The sequence below is a fragment of the Anolis sagrei genome, chromosome 11 (genome assembly GCF_037176765.1).
Source record: "Anolis sagrei isolate rAnoSag1 chromosome 11, rAnoSag1.mat, whole genome shotgun sequence".
In the NCBI taxonomy this organism is placed as follows: Eukaryota; Metazoa; Chordata; class Lepidosauria; order Squamata; family Dactyloidae; genus Anolis; species Anolis sagrei.
The window spans coordinates 1,114,446-1,133,297 of NC_090031.1; the positions used below are offsets into that span (position 1 = coordinate 1,114,446).

General features: G+C 47.3%; 1 protein-coding gene across 5 annotated transcripts in view; it reads left to right on the forward strand.

Moving 5' to 3' along the window:
- The window catches only part of DENND1A (DENN domain containing 1A), a 364,486-nt gene that overhangs the window by 281,318 nt on the left and 64,316 nt on the right, over positions 1 to 18,852 (forward strand). For all 5 annotated transcript variants that reach the window (XM_060757606.2, XM_067471741.1, XM_067471740.1 and 2 more), the window contains 4 exons: positions 11,524 to 11,625; positions 13,395 to 13,482; positions 14,865 to 14,905; positions 17,271 to 17,342. In XM_060757606.2, the coding sequence (XP_060613589.2) occupies positions 11,524 to 11,625; positions 13,395 to 13,482; positions 14,865 to 14,905; positions 17,271 to 17,342 (303 nt within the window). The remainder of the gene's footprint in view (positions 1 to 11,523; positions 11,626 to 13,394; positions 13,483 to 14,864; positions 14,906 to 17,270; positions 17,343 to 18,852) is intronic.

Below are 18,852 nucleotides of genomic sequence, written 5' to 3' on the forward strand. Positions count from 1 at the left end.
CTGTTCAACAGTGGAACTCTCTGCCTTCGGGTCTGGTGGAAGCCCCTTCCTTGGAGGCTTTTGAACAGGCTGGATGGCCATCTTTTGGGGGTGCTCTGATAGTGCTTTTCCTGCATGGCAGAAGGGGGTTGGACCATATGACCCATGGGGTCTCGATGATGATGATGATGATGATATGTGATACCACATGGGCTATCTAGTTCAACCCCCTGCCATGCAGGAAGGGCATCATCATCATCATCGTCATCATCATCATCACAGAGGCTGAATGGCCATCTGTCGGGGCTGCTTTGATTGTGATTTTCCTGCATGGCAGAAGGGGGTTGGACTATATTACACATGGGGTCTTGATGATGATGATGATGATGCGTGATACCACATGGGCTATGTAGTTCAACCCCCTGCCCTGCAGTAAGGGCATCATTGTCATCATCATCATCATCATCATCATCATCATCATCATCATCACAGAGGCTGGATGGCCATCTTTTGGGGGTGCTTTGATTGTGATTTTCCTGCATGGCAGAAAGAGGTTGGACTATATGACCCATGGGGTCCCAATGATGGTGGTGATGACGTGTGATACCACATGGGCCATCTAGTTCAACCCTCTGCCATCATCATCACCATCATCATCACAGAGGCTGGATGGCCATCTCTCGTGGGTGCTTTGATTGTGCTTTTCCTGCATGGCAGAAGGGGGTTGGACTATATGACCCATGGGGTCTCAATGATGATGATGACGTGTGATACCACATGGGCCATCTAGTTCAACCCCCTGTCATGCAGGAAGGGCATAATCATCATCATTGGCATCACAGAGGCTAGATGGCCATCTTTTGAGGGTGCTTTAATTGCACTTTTCCTGCATGGCAAAGGGGTTGGACTAGATGCCCATGAGGTCTCAATGATGATGATGATGATGTGTGATACCACACGGGCCATCTAGTTCAAACCCCTGCCATGCAGGAAGGTCATCATCGTCATCATCACAGAGGCTGGATGGCCATCTTTTGGGGCTACTCTGATTGTGCTTCTCCTTCATGGCAGAAGGGGGTTGGCATGAGGTCTTGATGATGATGATGATGATGATGATGATGTGTGATACCACATGGGCCATCTAGTTCAAACCCCTGCCATGCAGGAAGGGCATCATCGTCATCATCACAGAGGCTGGATGGCCATCTTTTGGGGCTACTCTGATTGTGCTTCTCCTTCATGGCAGAAGGGGGTTGGCATGAGATCATGATGATGATGATGATGATGTGTGATACCACATGGGCCATCTAGTTCAACCCCCTGCCATCATCATCACCATCATCATCCTAGAGGCTGGATGGCTATCTGTTAGGGCTGCTTTGATTGTGCTTTTCCTGCATGGCAGAAGAAGAGGGTTGGACTAGGTGGCTCATGTGGTCTCTTCCAACTGCATGATTCTATGAGTATGACCCTGAGATCCCGGGGTATCTCCTCAGCCTCGTGGTTGGAAGAGGCCTGGTCTTCACTTCCTTCCATTGTTGAGCTTTGACCTTCTTGCCATGATCATCATCACCATCATCATCCCAGAGGCTGGATGGCCATCTGTCGAGGCTGCTTTGATTGTGCTTTTCCTGCATGGCAGAAGAAGAGGGTTGGACTAGATGGCTCATGTGGTCTCTTCCAACTGCATGATTCTATGAGTATGACCCTGAGATCCCGGGGTATCTCCTCAGCCTCCTGGTTGGAAGAGGCCTGGTCTTCACTTCCTTCCATTGTTGAGCTTTGACCTTCTTGCCATGATCATCATCACCATCATCATCCCAGAGGCTGGATGACCATCTGTCGAGGCTGCTTTGATTGTGCTTTTCCTGCATGGCAGCAGAAGAGGGTTGGACTAGATGGCTCATGTGGTCTCTTCCAACTGCATGATTCTATGAGTATGACCCTGAGATCCCGGGATATCTCCTCAGCCTCCTGGTTGGAAGAGGCCTGGTCTTCACTTCCTTCCATTGTTGAGCTTTGACCTTCTTGCCATGATCATCATCACCATCATCATCCCAGAGGCTGGATGGCCATCTGTCGAGGCTGCTTTGATTGTGCTTTTCCTGCATGGCAGAAGAAGAGGGTTGGACTAGATGGCTCATGTGGTCTCTTCCAGCTGCATGATTCTATGAGTATGACCCTGAGATCCCGGGGTATCTCCTGAGCCTCCTGGTTGGAAGAGGCCTGGTCTTCTCTTCCTTCCATTGTGGAGCTTTGACCTTCTTGACGGCCTACAAGAGAGCGATTTTGGGGGCCGGGGAGCTAGGATGCAGCCATTGTCCTGCGGTTGTGGGGCTGGGCTCCTTCCCCTCCCACCTGCTCCAGCCTCCCAGAAGGTGTGCTCGTGGTCGTGGACTCAGGTGTGTGAGCTTGCAAGCCTCCCCAGCCCTGTTCACCCGTCCTTCCCTCCATCCCTCGGTCACGGAAGAGCCAGATCAGCGGCTGTTCTAGTGGGGAGCTTACGGAGCTTAATGATGAGCCCTCCTAAGCTGCAGCTGATGCCAGACCCTTCCCCCTTTACACCTAATTAGCCTCATTAATGAGCTCCTCTGCTCTCCATAGAGAAGGCCTCCTCCCTGGGCAAAGCAGGCAAGAATACCTCTCCCAGGTAGATGTGCCGAAACCCTTAATTACGGTCGGGTCCGTCCGCATCTGATTCTTGACGAAGTGATGGATGGGAGAGGATGTTTAACTGGAAGCGCGCTTGTTTACAATGCTCCACGCGCCACACGATGAGGCCGTTAACTCTTCAAGCTCCTGCGTTAAAAGCAAGCAGAGCATTACACCATCAGACTCTGGGATTATGCTGGTCAGTGTATGGACATCGAGGGGATTTTTTGGTCCCGCCTTTGACATCAAAACTGGCACCGTCTTGCTGCCACGCTGCATTGGATGACTTGCTAAACATTTCCAAATCAATCCTTTGTTTTTGTTTTTAGGTTGTAACTGTAGTTGTCAATGCCATAACATTTTTTTTCCATTTCGGTCTGTTAAAGACAAATGAGATGAACTCGAACCACTACCATAGTTAAGCAACATAACTTGCTATTTATGTATCATGTCAGAAGCGAATTGAGAATACAGTTGTGATGTATTTAAAAACACAAAGTTAAAAACTTGGAATGATACTCAATGTTCTTTGTCCTCTTGGAGTGGCTCTGGTGTTGCTATAAGAAGGTCCTCCGTGGTGCATGTGGCAGGGCTGAGAGCGCATTGCAGTAGATGGTCTGTGGTTTGCTCTTCTCCAGACTTTCAACATTAGACCAAAACATTTCGGGGGGAAATCTTTGTTTTTGTTTTTAGGTTGCAACTGTACTTGTCAATACCATAACACTTTTTTCCATTTCGGTCTCTTAAAGAGAAATGAGATGAACTTGAACCACTACCATGGTTGAGCAACATGACTTGCTATTTATGTATCATGTCAGAAGCAAATTGAGAATACAGTTGTAATGTATTTAAAAACACAAAGTTACAAACTTGGAATGATACTCAATGTCCTTTGACCACTTGAAATGGCTCTGGTGTTGCTACAATAGTGGTTCTCAACCTGGGGTCCCCAGATGTTTTTGGCCTTCAACTCCCAGAAATCCTAACAGCCGGTAAACTGATTTCTGGGAGTTGTAAGCCAAAACATCTGGGGACCCCAGATTGAGAACCACTGTGCTACAAGAAGGTCCTCCCTTGTACATGTGGCAGGGCTCAGACCACATTGTAGTCAGTGGTCTGTGGTTTGCTCTTCTCCACACTCACATGTCGTGGACTCCACTTTGTGGCCCCATTTCTTAAGGTTGGCTCTGCATCTTGTGGTGCCTTCCAGTCTGGTCAGTGCCTTCCAAGTCGCCCCGACTTCTGCATTCTCATCCGGTCTCAGCCACTGATTGAGATAGCAGGTTTTGGCCTGCCACTTTTGGACTCCCACTTGCTGAGGTGTTCCTATGAGTGTCTCTGTAGATCTTAGAAAGCTATTTCTTGATTTAAAGCATTGGCATGCTGGCTGATATCCAAACAGAGGATGGGCTGGAGATGTCACTTCCTTGGTCCTTTCATTGCTGGCTGATACTTCCCAGCAGATATCAGGTGGTGCAATCCTGACTAAACAGTATAATTTATTCAGTGGTGTTGGGCATGGACATCCTGTGATAATGCGGCATGTCTCATTAAGAGACACACCCACTGTTTTAACGTGGTGAGAGGTGTTCCACATTGGGCATGCGTACTCAGCAGCAGAATAGCATAGCACAAGGGCAGATGTCTTCACTGTGTCTGGTTGTGATCCCCAGGTTGTGCCAGTCAGCTTTTGTATGATATTGTTTCTAGCACCCACTTTTTGCTTGATATTCAGGCACCACTTCTTGTAGGTCAGAGCACGGTCCAGGGTGACTCCCAGGTGTTTGGACGTGGTGCAATGCTCCAGTGGGATTCCTTCCCAGGTCATCCTCAGAGCTTAAGATGCTTGTCTGTTCTTAAGATGCAAAGCACATGTCTGTCATTTAGATGGATGAGAAATCAGCTGGTTTTCCCTGTAATAGGCAGTAAGAGCACCTAGAGCTTTGGAGAGCTTCTGTTCCACCATTTCCAAGCTCCCTACTTGGGTGGTGATGGCATGATCATCGGCATAGAGGAAACTCTCTGTCCCTTCTGGCAGTGGCAGGTGATTGGTGTAAATGTTAAACATGGATGGAGTAAGCTGGTTTTCCCTGTAATAGGTAGTAAGAGCACCTAAAGCTTCAGAGAGCTTCTGTTCAGCCATTTCAAAGCTCCCTGCTTGCGCGGTGATGGCACGATCGTCAGCATAGATGAATCTCTCTGTCCCTTCTGGCAGTGGCTGGTCATTTGTGTAGATGTTAAACATGGATGGAGTAAGCTGGCTTTCTCTGTAATAGGCAATAAGAGCACCTAAAGCTTCAGAGAGCTTCTATTCAACCATTTCAAAGCTCCCTGCTTGGGCAGTGATGGCACAATCATCAGCATAGATGAAGCTCTCTGTCCCTTCTGGCAGTGGCTGATCATTTGTATAGATGTTGAACATGGATGGAGTAAGCTGACTTTTCCTGTAATTGGCAATAAGAGCACCTAAAGCTTCGGAGAGCTTCTGTTCAGCCATTTCAAAGCTCCCTGCTTGAGCGGTGATGGCACGATTATCAGCATAGATGAATCTCTCTGTCCCTTCTGGCAGTGGCTGCTCATTTGTGTAGATGTTAAACATGGATAGAGTAAGCTGCCTTTCTCTGTAATAGGAAATAAGAGCACCTAAAGCTTCAGAGAGCTTCTGTTCAACCATTTCAAAACTCCCTACTTGGGCGGTGATGGCATGATCGTCAGCATAGAGGAAACTCTCTGTCCCTTCTGGCAGTGGCTGGTCGTTTGTGTAAATGTTAACTAAGGATGGACCAAGCATGCTCCCCTGAAGCCTCCCCACAAGATCGTGACCCATTTGGGCGTCCCCTTGGCAACGTCTTTGTAGGCGCCTGATTCTCTCACACCAGAAGCGACTTGCAACATGACTTGCTAACCAGAAGAGACTCTAGAGTGTCCAAGAAAAATAAATATGAACTATCATGCTTAGTTTAAAAGCTGCAAGGGTGAATTTAGTTATGTTTAAATAGGAGTGCAGACTTTGAACCCATCACGCCATTCCTCCGCTCAGTGTTTCCAGTTGGCCACCATTCAGATTTAATACTTTTCTCACATCCGTTCCTATTGTCCCTGATTTCACACTACAACTCCGGGATTGCCTTTTCTGAGAGCTGTAAAAATACTGGGAACCTCATATCAAACAACTGCATCCTTTCCTCTTTTTTTTCCCAATGTTTCCCTGACTTTCTTTTGGCCTGGCTCCGAGAAGAGGGAATTCCACCGCTGTGGGTTGTTGTTGACAAGAGAAGCATTTTGCATGTGTTTGTTCTCCAAACTTGGCACACGAATGGCGCGATGAGGAGGGCGCTCTCGCAGGCATGACCAAAACATGCTCAAAGCAGCCAGAGAAGTCGTCGATGTTTGGAAGGAACACTTGGATGTGTTTGGGAGAGGTTTCCTCTCCGCACCGCATGGTGTGCGCACGCTGAGGAGAAGCCCTAAAATCCCCTATGGAAGTGCATGTGGGAAGTGCATTCCTGGGCGCTCAAAAGTGTGGCTTGGAAATGGTTGTTGCGCATCTCTAGGTTTTGTGGGGAGGAGGAGGAGGGGAAGGGGAGCTGCCTCGGTGCCTTTTGGCCCCCCAACTAGCCGCCCATCTGCTCTCTGTCAGGACGCGTTAGGAGTGCGCTTGGACTCCTGCCCCAGAGTTTCAGCTCTGAGCTGGTCATGTGTTTGTCTCCACGACAACAACTCCCAGCAATGTGTAAACGGCCGTGCTCCGAGCCAGATGCTCCTCGGCTCATGTGATCTAATTAGAGGGGACACACACACACACACACCTCGAAAGCACATGCAGCTCAGTGATGTTGCGCTGCGTTCATGGATGAGGTGGGAAAGGACTGGCGGTGGTCATGCGGCCAGACTCCGTCCGAACATGCTCTCACTGAAGATGGAATGGAATACCTTATTGTCATTGTGCTATTGCACAACGAAATTAAATGCCTTCCCCAGCAAACACCACAAAACAACACCCCCATCCAATTCCCACCACTACCACACAGCCCCTAATGCCACGTCAATGAGAAGCCATGGAGTTCAGCATAGCCACAGCTCTCGGATAAAGGCTGCCTCTCAGTCTGTTTGTCCTTGCCTTTGTCACCATGTACCTTCTTCCCCTCAGCCACTTAAGCAGCTGAGAGGAAAAAGGAAAGGGCCTGAGGCTGTTAGGAATTGTGGGAGTTGAAGTCCAAAACATCTGGAGAGAGGGCCTGATGGGGATTAAAGTGGTTGAAGATTTGGCCGGACATTGGGGGAGAGATTAAGGCCCTTTCTACTCTGACAATCAAGGGATCATCTGCATACTCACGTTGTGGGAGTTGAAGTCCAAAACACCTGGAGAGAAGACCTAAGATGGCCCATAGCTTTGTCCTCTTGGAGCTGGACACTTGAGTCAATCAAGGGGTCATCTGCATACCCACGTTGTGGGAGTTGGAGTCCAAAACACTTGGAGAGAGGGCCCAAGTTGGCCCATGCCTTAGTCCTCTTGGAACTGGACACTTCAGTCAGTCAAGGGGTCATCTGCATGCCCACGTTGTGGGAGTTGGAGTCCAAAACACCTGGAAGGAGAGCCCAGGTTGGCCCATGCCTTTGTCCTCTTGGAACTGGACACTCTTGTCCATCAAGGAATCATCTGCATACCCTTGTTGTGGGAGTTGGAGTGCAAAACACCTGGAAGGGGGCCCAGGTTGGCCCACGCCTTTGTCTGCTTGGAACTGGACACTACGGTCAATCAAGGGGTCATCTGCATACCCACGTTGTGGGAGTTGGAGTCCAAAACACTTGGAGAGAGGGCCCAAGTTGGCCCATGCCTTTTTTCCTCTTGGAACTGGACATTACGGTCAATCAAGGAATCATCTGCATACCCACATTGTGGGAGTTGGAGTCCAAAACACCTGGAGGGAGGACGTAAGATCGCCCATGCCTGCTGTAGAAGTAGAAAGACTATAAAATAAACACAATTCTCATCAGAAGTATCCTTTCCCCCTCAAAAAAAAACCTCTCACGAGGGATTGCTGAGAGGATGGGAGAGGTTGGACAGTGCTTCCCTCTCCAAAGGTCCTGTTTTCTCTCTCCACTGATGGTCCTCCCTTCATCTGAATGGGTTTGGATCATTTGGCCGTTGATTCTCAACCACCATTCCTACTTGCCCACCTTCTATAAATAAGGCTCAAAGTGAGGATAATGTTCTTTTGACACTCGTTGGATTTTTGTATGGATGAGATCTCACTGTAAATACGTTGCACTTCTTGGGATAATTAGGTTTCCTGAGAGAGCGTGGCACAGCAAGAACAGAGGAGTGTGACCTTTTCCCAGCTCTCTTCCGTCCCCACCTTTGATTAACCTTCCTTCAGCTCCAGCGTTTGAAGCGGCCATCTTTCCTGCCCATCTTCTCTGGTGTGACTGGGAAGCCAGTTGCATCGTCAATTAGCGGGTGGCATTTTCATGCCTGAGCATGAGCATGGGGCATGTGTCTCCTTGCCCACGGAGAGGAGATGGCCTGGGGATGACAGCCACTCCATTGTGGTGGATCAGATACAGGTATTCCCAAAGTTACGAGCAAGAGAGGTTCTGAAGTTTGTTCTTTAGTTGAATTTGTATGTAATTTGGAACTGGAGCATTTTTAAAGTGCAAATCCAGCCAAATATATATTTTAGCTTTGGATAGAATAAGGAAGGGTTAACATTATAAGGACAAGGCAGAGGTAGATGGCATAGAGCTGTCCAGGAGAGAAGGCATGCACCAATACATTGCACGAACTCTTCTCTGTTGAGGGATGTCAACTGAACATGGTCCATAAGAGCAATCAGATAAATGTTTCATCTGGACCTCCAGTGTTGATGTCAGTATTGAGTGATGCCATTGTTGAGGAATGTCAACTGAACATGGTCCATAAGAGTGATTGGATTTGTGCTTCATCCTGATCATCTGGAGTGTTGAGGGATGTCAACTGAACATGGTCTATAAGAGTGATTGGATGTGTGCTTCATCTTGATCATCTGGAGTGTTGAGGGATGTCAACTGACCATGGTCCATAAGAGCAATCAGATGTATGTTTCATCTGGACCTCCAATGTAATGAAAGTGTTGAGGGATGTCAATTGAACATGGTCCATAAGAACGATCAGATGTGTGCTTCTTCTGGACCTCCAATATTTATGTCAATGTTGAGTGATGTCAACTGAACATGGTCCATAAGAGTGATTGGATATGTGCTTCATCTGGACCTCCAATATTGGTGTTAATGTTGAAGGATGTCAGTTGAACATGGTCCATAAGAGTGATTGGATGCGTGCTTCTTCTGGACTTCAAATGTTGATGTCAATGTTGAGGGATGTCAATTGATTGTGGTCCATAAGAGTGATTGGACATGTGCTCCATCTGGACTTCCAGTGTAATGTAAGTGTTGAGAGATGTCAGCTGAACATGGTCCATAAGAGCGATCAGATGTGTGCTTCATCTGGATCACCAATGTTGGTGTCAGTGTTGAGGGATGTCAACTGAACATGGTCCATAAGAGCGATCAGATGTGTGCTTCTTCTGGACCTGTAATGTTGATGTTAGTGTTGAGGTATGTCAATGGAACATGGCCCATTAGTGCGATCAGATGTGTGCTTCATTTGGACCTCCAATATTTTCCTCCATTGTTGAGTAATTGGAATACTTTTGGGAAGATTTGCTCAGAAGAGGATTTGCTTTCCTTTGCTTTCCTTTGATGCTGAGAAAGTGGGACTTGTTTGGGGTCACCCCGCTGGTTTCAGTGGCCTAACGGGGGATCTGAAGCCTAGTCTCCAGAGCCGTAGTCCAATGCCCGTATCACTGCACCATCCTGGCTAGTTAGGGATGCTCGATTTCAAACTCAAGTCACAGATTGAATCATCAAATGTTAAAGAAACCCTCCCTCTCCAGAACGGGAGGCCTGCTGGGCCTAATTAAGCGAGAGGGCCATTTATTCTTGATGGGCTGCTCCTCTCGCCTCCAGGACTCACCATTCTCTGTGAAGCAGGAGTCCTTCAAGTCCAAACTCCTCTGCAGATTCATTTCCTCCCTCCTATTAGAGTCAACATGCAAAATGTATAATCCGGTCTATTCAGTCATGGCACTGTAAACTGCTGCCATTTCACTCCTGGACTTTATACCCTGTTGTGTCCTCAAACCACCGTAGATGTTCCATTGTGGCTTTCCTGACCTTCGAGGGGCTCTGTCCGCATGGAGCATTTAGAAACGTTGGTCGATTTTGGCCCTAGAATAGTAGTAGTAGTAGTAGTAGTAGTAGTAGTAGTAGTAATAGAATCACAGAATCATAGAATCATAGAATCCTAGAATCCTAGAGTTGGAAGAGACCTCCTGGGCAATCCTCCAGTCCAACCCCATTCTGCCAAGAAGCAGGAATATTGCATTCAAATCACCCCTGACAGATGGCCATCCAGCCTCTGTTTAAAAGCCTCCAAAGAAGGAGCCTCCACCACACTCCCTCTGGGGCAGAGAGTTCCACTGCTGAACGGCTCTCTCAGTTAGGAAGTTCTTCCTCATGTTCAGATGGAATCTCCTCTCTTGTAGTTTGAAGCCTTGTCCTAGTCTCCAGGGAAGCGGAAAACAAGCTTGCTCCCTCCTCCTCCCTGTGGCTTCCTCTCACATATTTATACATGGCTATCATGTCTCCTCTCCGTCTTCTCTTCTTCAGGCTAAACATGCCCAGTTCCCTAAGCCGCTCCTCATAGGGCTTGTTCTCCAGACCCTTGATCATTTGAGTCGCTCTCCTCTGGACACATTCCAGCTTAGAGTCAATCTCTCTCTTGAATTGTGGTGCCCAGAATTGGACACAATATTCCAGGTAAAGTGGTCTCACCAAGGCTGAACAGAGCATGGGGAGCAGGACTTCCCTGGATCTAGACACTAGGCTCCTCTTGATGCAGGCCAACATCCCATTGACTTTTTTTGCCGCCTCATCACATTCCTGGCTCATGTTTAACTTGTTGTCCACGAAGACTCCAAGATCTTGTCGAAGGCTTTCATGGCTGGAATCATTAGGTTCTTGTGGGTTTTTTCGGGCTCTATGGCCATGTTCTAGAGGCATTCTCTCCTGACGTTTCGCCTGCATCTATGGCAAGCATCCTCAGAGGTAGTGAGGTCTGTTGGAACTAGGAAAAAGGGTTTATATATCTGTGGAATGACCAGGGTGGGACAAAGGACTCTTCTCTGCTGGAGCTAGGTGTGAATGTTTCAACTGACCACCTTCATTAGCATTTGAAGGCCTGCCTGAGCCTGGGAAAATCTCTTGCTGAGAGGTGTTAAGATGTGCCTGGTTGTTTCCTCTCTGTTGTTTTGCTGTTGTAATTTTAGAGTTTTTTAATACTGGTAGCCAGACTTTGTTCATTTTCATGGTTTCCTCCTTTCTGTTGAAATTGTCCACATGCTTCTTGTGGATTTCAATGGCTTCTCTGTGTAGCCTGACATGGTGGTTGTGAGAGTGGTCCAGCATTTCTGTGTTCTCCAATAATATGCTGTGTCCAGGCTGGTTCATCAGGTGCTCTGCTATGGCTGACTTCTCTGGTTGAAGGAGTCTGCAGTGCCTTCCATGTTCCTTGATGAGAAATGCTGGAGATGAAGATTGACACGTTCATGGATCTCAAAACTCCTGGGATATCAGATTTGGGAAATACAGCCATTCCATCCCAAATCAATCCTGAAACAATGGCTTGAGTTTGCCAGCCTTTAGGCCGCAGGTGAATCTGGTGGAGCAGGCTAGCTTCTTGGGCTCTTGTTCCTTCATGTTTTTCCAATGATGGTCCATTCACGGTGACTCAAGAGACCAATCTGGCTCCGTGTGCATTGACCCCCTTTACCGCTCTTGTCTTTTCCCCAGGGAGAGCCAATCACCTTCTGCGAAGAAACCTTTGCCTCCCACCGCTCCGCCACCATGCGACAGTTCCTGCAGAATGCCATCCAGCTGCAGCTCTTCAAGCAGGTACTTTCCAGGGTTCAATACCCCGTATGCTGTCTGTGGGCTGTGATCTATATATGGGGCTGTGTGCCATGAAATAGGGCTGGTCACTTCGATCCCTAATTAGTGTAATTTATGGGTCAAAAGGAAATGTCTTCTGTATTGCGTTGTCTGTTGCACTCGTAGCACTGAAACTCTTTCTCACCCAGCACCACACCAGAGTTCGGTAATTCTATCTAAACATATTTATTAAAGAAAGTAGATAAGGGGGGGGGGGGATTCCAAAAGGATCAGTAGCATCAAAAATACAAAATCCCCAAAATGACAAGAAAACCAAAAATTCACAGCAAAATTCAAACATAAATCCATGAAAACGGGAACTTTTCCAAGGTAAACACTCCAAGGGAAAACAGGCATAAGCAGAAACAGGAGAACAATCTCCTTAAAGGAACGTTGTCTCCTCTGAGAGGCCTGAAACCAAACCACTTAATTTAAGCCCTCTTAGACACCCATGACATCATGCCTGAGACATCTAGACTTCAGGGCCTTATTTCGGATTCTCTCCAAATATCTAGTTTGCCTATCTTTCACTCCCTGCATTCTCAGATCTAATCTATTCTCCCTGGAAAACTCCCCATCTGCCCAAGGCCTTTTCTCAAAGGAACTGGAACTTTCACTTCCCCTGCTGACTGGGAATGAGCACAAGAATCCAAAGCATTGGCTTCGTCTGCCTGCAGTTCTCTCCGATCATTCACAAACTCCTCACTTTGAAACTCATCATCCCACCCCCACACCCCCCCCCCCCCCCCAATCCTCTGAACATTCAGAACAATCTTCTGATGCTTGCCAGACTACAACACTGTGTTGCTATGAGTTTTTTGGGCTGGATGGCCATGTCCCAGTAGCATTCTCCTAACATTTTGCCTGCATCTGTGGCTAATGGCATCCTCAGAGGTTTGTTGGCAGTGAGGCATGTGGGGTGTGTGTGTGTACACGCATACATATGTTTGTATGTGTGTGTGTATATATAAGATACACACACACACACATACAAACATATGTATGTTTGTGTGTATGTGTGTGTGTGTGTATATATATATATACACACACACAAGCACACACTGTATATGTGTGTGTATCTGTGAAGTATACACACACACACACACACACACACTATATGTGTGTGTGTGTATACATATACATATAAATATACAACAGATATATATACACCCCACTTGCCTCATTTGTAACAGACCTCTGAACAAACTTCTGAGGATGCCAGCCACAGATGCAGGTGAAACATCAGGAGAGAATGCTGCTGGAACATGGCCAGGCTGCCCGGAAAGCCCGTAGCAACCCAGTCTTCTATATTATTTGATGATCCATTTTCAAGAGCATTGTGGGGTTTGCCCCCCCCCCCCACTCAGTATTCCATAATAGTAAAACTTGACAAAAAGCTTTCTTTGTCTTCCTTTGAGTCTGAACTGCAAAGGAGGGAGTGCCATTAGGCAGGAAAACATGGCTCGTGACCATTGGTCTTCCCACTAATGAAATGAAGCATAAGTAATATATTATCGAAGGCTTTCACAGCTGGAATCACTGGGCTTCACCCCAAAAGCATAGGTACCCTGGCCCCTTTCTTTGCTCAAACAAGTGTTTGCACCTTGCTAGGAAGGCGAGCTTCCTTTATGGAGACAAAAAGTGGGGCATAAATAAACAACAACAACATTTTTTTTTGTTGGGTGACTTTGAGGAATTCCCCTTGTGTGTCTTTTCTTTTCTCCTTCCTGAAGTTTATTGATGGCCGCCTCGATCTCCTCAACTCTGGAGAAGGCTTCAGCGATGTCTTTGAGGAAGAGATCAACATGAGCGAATATGCCGGTAAGCCACAATCTTTATGGGTTTCATTTCGACATGCAGAGCTTTGCCGTAGCTCCAGTCCTTCCTGGAGGACCATTCCCAGAAGGTGTTGCTGGGGGACACTTGCTCAGCTCCGCGGTCTTTGTCCTGTGGGGTTCCGCAGGGCTCAGTATTGTCTCCTATACTGTTTAACATCTATATGAAGCTGCTGGGAGAGATCATCCAGAGTTTGGAATTCAATACCATCTGTACGCAGATGACGTCCAATTCTCACTTCTTTCCACCTGCTACTAAGGAGGCTGCCCAGGTCCTGAACTGGGGAAAAGGGAAGGGCCAGAGGCTTTTAGGAATGGTGGGAGTTGAAGTCCAAAGCACCTGGAGGGAAAGCCAAGGTTGGCCCATGTCTTTGTCCTCTTGGAACTGGACACTTCAGTCCATCAAGGGGTCATCTGCATACCCATGTTGTGGGAGTTGGAGTCCAAAGCACTTGGAAGGGGGGGCCAAGTTGGCCCATGTGTTTGTCCTCTTGGAACTGGACACTTCAGTCCATCAAGGGGTCATCTGCATACCCACGTTGTGGGAGTTGGAGTCCAAAGCACTTGGAGGGAGGGCCCAAGTTGGCTCATGCCTTTGTCCACTTGGAACTGGACACTTCAGTCAGTCAAGACATCATCTGCATACCCTTGTTGTGGGAGTTGAGGTCCAAAGCACCTGGAGGGAGGGCCCAAGTTGGCCCATGCCTTTGTCCTCTTGCAACTGGACACTTCAGTCCATCAAGAGGTCATCTGCATACCCTTGTTTTGGGAGTTGAGGTCCAAAACACCTGGAGGGAGGGACAAAGTTGGCCCATGGCTTTGTCCTCTTGGGACTGGACACCAGTTTATCAAGGGGTCATCTGCATACCCACGTTGTGGGAGTTGAGGTCCAAAACACCTGGAGGGAGGGCCAAAGTCGGCCCATGCCTTTGTCCTCTTGGAACTGGACACTTCAGTCAGTCAAGAAGTCATCTGCATACCCTTGTTGTGGGAGTTGAGGTCCAAAGCACCTGGAGGGAGGGCCCAGGTTGGCCCATGCTTTTGTCCTCTTGGGACTGGACACTTCAGTCAGTCAAGAGGTCATCTGCATACCCTTGTTGGGGAGTTGAGGTCCAAAGCACCTGGAGGGAGGGCCCAAGTTGGCCCATGCCTTGATCCTCTTGGGACTGGACACTCCAGTCAATCAAGGGATCATCTGCATACCCATGTTGTGGGAGTTGGAGTCCAAAACACCTGGAGGGACAAAGTTTGCCCAGGACTGGTATAAACAAACATCATCATCATTATTATTCAGCATTGTATTCTGAGGCCTGCTGGTCTTAAGAATACGTGCCCCCATTTAACCTGTGTCCTCTCTCTTTGGATCAGGTAGCGATAAGCTGTACCACCAGTGGCTGTCGACAGTGAGGGTAAGTGTCTCCTGTGGCACAAATGCTCCTTAGTGTGGCTTTTCAGTGGCTTCTGTCCTGGGGATCATCCCAGTTCTTAAAGCAGGGGAAAACTTCAACCTTAGGGTTGCCTTCAAAGGTACGCTGAATCTTGGGAACAAACATCTGTGGATACAGAGGTCCAGCTGTATTATTTTTTACATACTGTTTGGGGCTCTAAAACCATAGAAACATAGAATAAGAGAGTTGCAAGAGACCCCATGAACCATCTAGTCCAACCCCCTTCTGCCATGCAGGAAATGCACAATCAAAGCACCCCTGACAGATGGCCATCCAGCCTCTGTTTCAAAGCCTCCAAGGATGGAGCTCCAAGAAATTGGCTACTCTTTCTTTCTCTCTGATGTGCATAAAAGTAAGGTGGGGTTTTTTTGGGGATGAGCACTCCCGTTCTTAATCGACACGGATGAGCTACACGATGTGAGGAATATGGAAGGCAGGCCCAGAAGAGATGTTAATCCAGCTGCAATTCTGCAATTCGCCTTACCTGTAAGATCGTGATATAGAAAGAGGTTTAATTAGCAGGGGGGCGAAACCAATACCTTCTCGGAGGCAGGAATTGCTGTGCACAGACAGTGGAGACGGAGGATCAGATCGCCTTGATTATCGAGGTCCCGACAAACGTGACCCTAGCCCACCGTCCGGCTTCTCTGATGTTCTCACAGAATGTCAAATAATGTTCCACGAGCTGCAGAAAGAGGAAAGTTATGAATTAATAAAAAAAATCCAGTGCGCAATCATTTGGAACAAGAAGTTGTTGGCTCGCATTGCTGATCATGGTTAATTAAGACGTACAACAAGGAAGGGCTAATGATTCCTTTTGCAAAGACGACAGCACTTGGCTCCTCCGTCCGTCGTGTGCGTATGTCCCTGACGTTGGGGTGCTGTCCCTCCTTTTTTGTGTCAACCAGATTTTATTAGAACAATGCATAATGCAACACAAGTCAACATGTGTTGCAAAATAAATAAAACACGTCACGGGGATGCTCGATTATTCTGTCTGACATCTCAGAGTCTCGCACACATTTCTTGTTGTGCCTCCTGTCTGTGAAGCTCTACCCTTCTGGAATAATCTGGAGGTGGATTCTGCTGGCCTTCGTTGTGTTCCCTGCGTAGTTGTTGTCGAAGGATGTTGCACTCTGGCCTGTATTCACCTTTGCACTCAGCACCACACGAGTCCAGTAGTACTAATTAAGCAGTTTATTGAAGGAAGCAAATATTAAAAGGCAAAAGACAATGTGAAAAGCAATGTCCAAGAAGCAGTAGGAAAAAAGGCTTTCAAAAGGTGACAATCCAAACATCAAAGTTCTGTTCAAAAGTGAGAAGATACATGAAAAAAACCAGGAATCAAAACATAGAGTTGTTGTAGGTTTTTTCAGGCTATATCAGTCATGCTCTAGAGGCATTCTCTCTTGACGTTTTGCCTGCATCTATGGCAAGCATCCTCAGAGGTTGTGAGGTCTGAAACATAGTTCTAAATCAAAACATAGTTCTAAATCCATAACCAGGAACACTGGAACTTCTTCCAAAACATGAATTCATGAACATGAGTGCAAGACATTCCCAAAGATCTTCAACAAGAACAAGACCTAAAGTGTACACTTTAATGCAGCGTTGCCTCTTCTGACCCTTTCAGTAAACAATACTTTAATTTAAGGTCCACAAGCCATGAAGTCATGCCTTTGACATCTGGTTTGTTTCAGAGATTTCTCACAGAGGCTCTGTGACCTCTGTAATCTGACTCTCTACTCCTGGAGATTGAGTCTCCTACTCCTACTGACCTCAGGTGTTTTCCCTTGGGAAAGATCTTCCCTTCCAGCTCCTTATCTTCAGTTGCCAAGGAACGATGAGGGGAAAGGTCTTCTCTATCTTCCAATGCCAAAGCATCTCCATCTCCTCCCTGCTCTGAAGCCATTTCTTTCTGACCAGACACAGATCCTCCCAGAGAAAATCATGATCCAAAATCCCCTCATTTCCCACACTGGAAAGCCTATCATTTCTCACAAACTCTGAACAATCCCCTCATCGTCAGTCTCTGACTGAACCGTAACATTGCTCCATTTGTTGCCTTTTGGACCTATTCTCCCACATATATTGCATGTAGGAGTAACGCTGATGGCACTGTATTGTCAAAGGCTTTCATGGCCGGAATCACTGGGTTGTTGTAGGTTTTTCCGGGCTATATGACCATGTTCTGGAGGCAATTTTCCTGGAGGAAAAATTGCCTCCAGAACATAGCCATATAGCCCGGAAAAACCTACAACAAACTGCTGATGGCACTACTTCTGTCCTGACATTACTTTGCTGCATTCTTTGTTTTTCTTTGCAGAAAGGAAGCGGTGCCATTTTGAATACGGTCAAGACCAAGGCCAACCCCGCCATGAAGACGGTCTACAAGTTTGTAAGTGCCACCAAATTGTGTAAATGTATGTGAGAAGGTTGTGGGTTGCGTGCTTCTGAAACACCGTCTAGGGTTAGAGCTTATGAATCTGACCCCAAACTTACGCAGGGAAAGTGGGGAGTTATGCGGTTGAGCATCTTTGTGCATGACTTGGATGAAGGTCTAGAGGGCATGTTCTTATCAAGTTTGCAGATGGGGCCAAATTAATACTCTAGAAGACAGGATCGCACTTCAATACGACCTCAACAGATTAGAGCTGAATGGCCAAAACTAACCAAATGAATGGACAAGAGCGACCGAATGGTATAAACATTTTGTAAATCAGGCATTGAAATAGCTTCCAAGGTTTTGGATTGAATTTTTTAATGGAAGTTCTTCATTTATGAGGGAAGAACAAATGATTTGCATAATAATAATAACAACAACAACAACAACAACATCCCTTTGATTATAGTCCGCCCTGTGGGGACTCCGAGCGGATTACAGTGTAAACAGATACCAGCAAACATTCAATGCCTTGTTACAATACAATGAGATACACAAACACAAACAAGGGCAAAGGCTTCTCCTTTCATTTCTGGCTTTGGAGGTGGTGCTCATCTCTGGCTCTGCTGGAGAAGGTGCTGGTCTCCATTTCCAAGCTGAAGAGTCTGCGTTGTCACTTGGCCTGTCTTCTAGAGTATTAGCTCTCCCTCATAATTGATGTTGGCTCAGGACTAAGGTGATCACATCATGCAAATCTAATGCACACACTTGTTTTGGCAAGATCGTTGAGCCCCAAAAGGTGAGCATTAGATTTGAGTCAATAGGGTAGTTCAGGCATGGGCAAACTTCAGATCTCCAAGTGTTTTGTACTTCGACTCCCACAATCCCTAACTGCCTCAGCCCCTTTTTTTTTCAGAAAAGGAAGGGGCCTGAGGCTGTTAGGGATTGTTGGAGTTGAAGCCCAAAACTCCTGGAGGGAGGTCCAAAGTTGGCCCATTCCTTTGCCCTCTTGGAACTGAACACTTCAGTCCATCAAGGGATCATCTGCATACCCATGTTGTGGGAGTTGAAGGCCAAAACACATGGAGGGAAGGCCAAAGTTGGCCCATGCCTTTGTCCTCTTGGAAGTGGACACGTCAGTCAGTCAGGGGATCATCTGCATACCCACGTTGTGGGATTTGAAGTCCAAAACCCCTGGAGGGAGAACCCAAGATGGCCCAGGCCTTTGTCCTCTTGGAACTGGACATTTCAGTCAGTCAAGGAATCATTTGCATACCCACGTTATGGGAGCTGGAGTCCAAAACACCTGGAGGGAGGGACCAAGTTGGCTCATGCCTTGGTCCTCTTGGAACTGGACACTTGGGTCAATCAAGGGATCATCTGCATACCCATGTTGTGGGAGTTGGAGTCCAAAGCACCTGGAGGGAGGGCCCAAGTTGGCCCATGCCTTAGTCCTCTTGGAACTGGACACTTCAGTCAGTCAAGGGGTCATCTGCTTACCCACGTTGTGGGAGCTGGAGTTCCA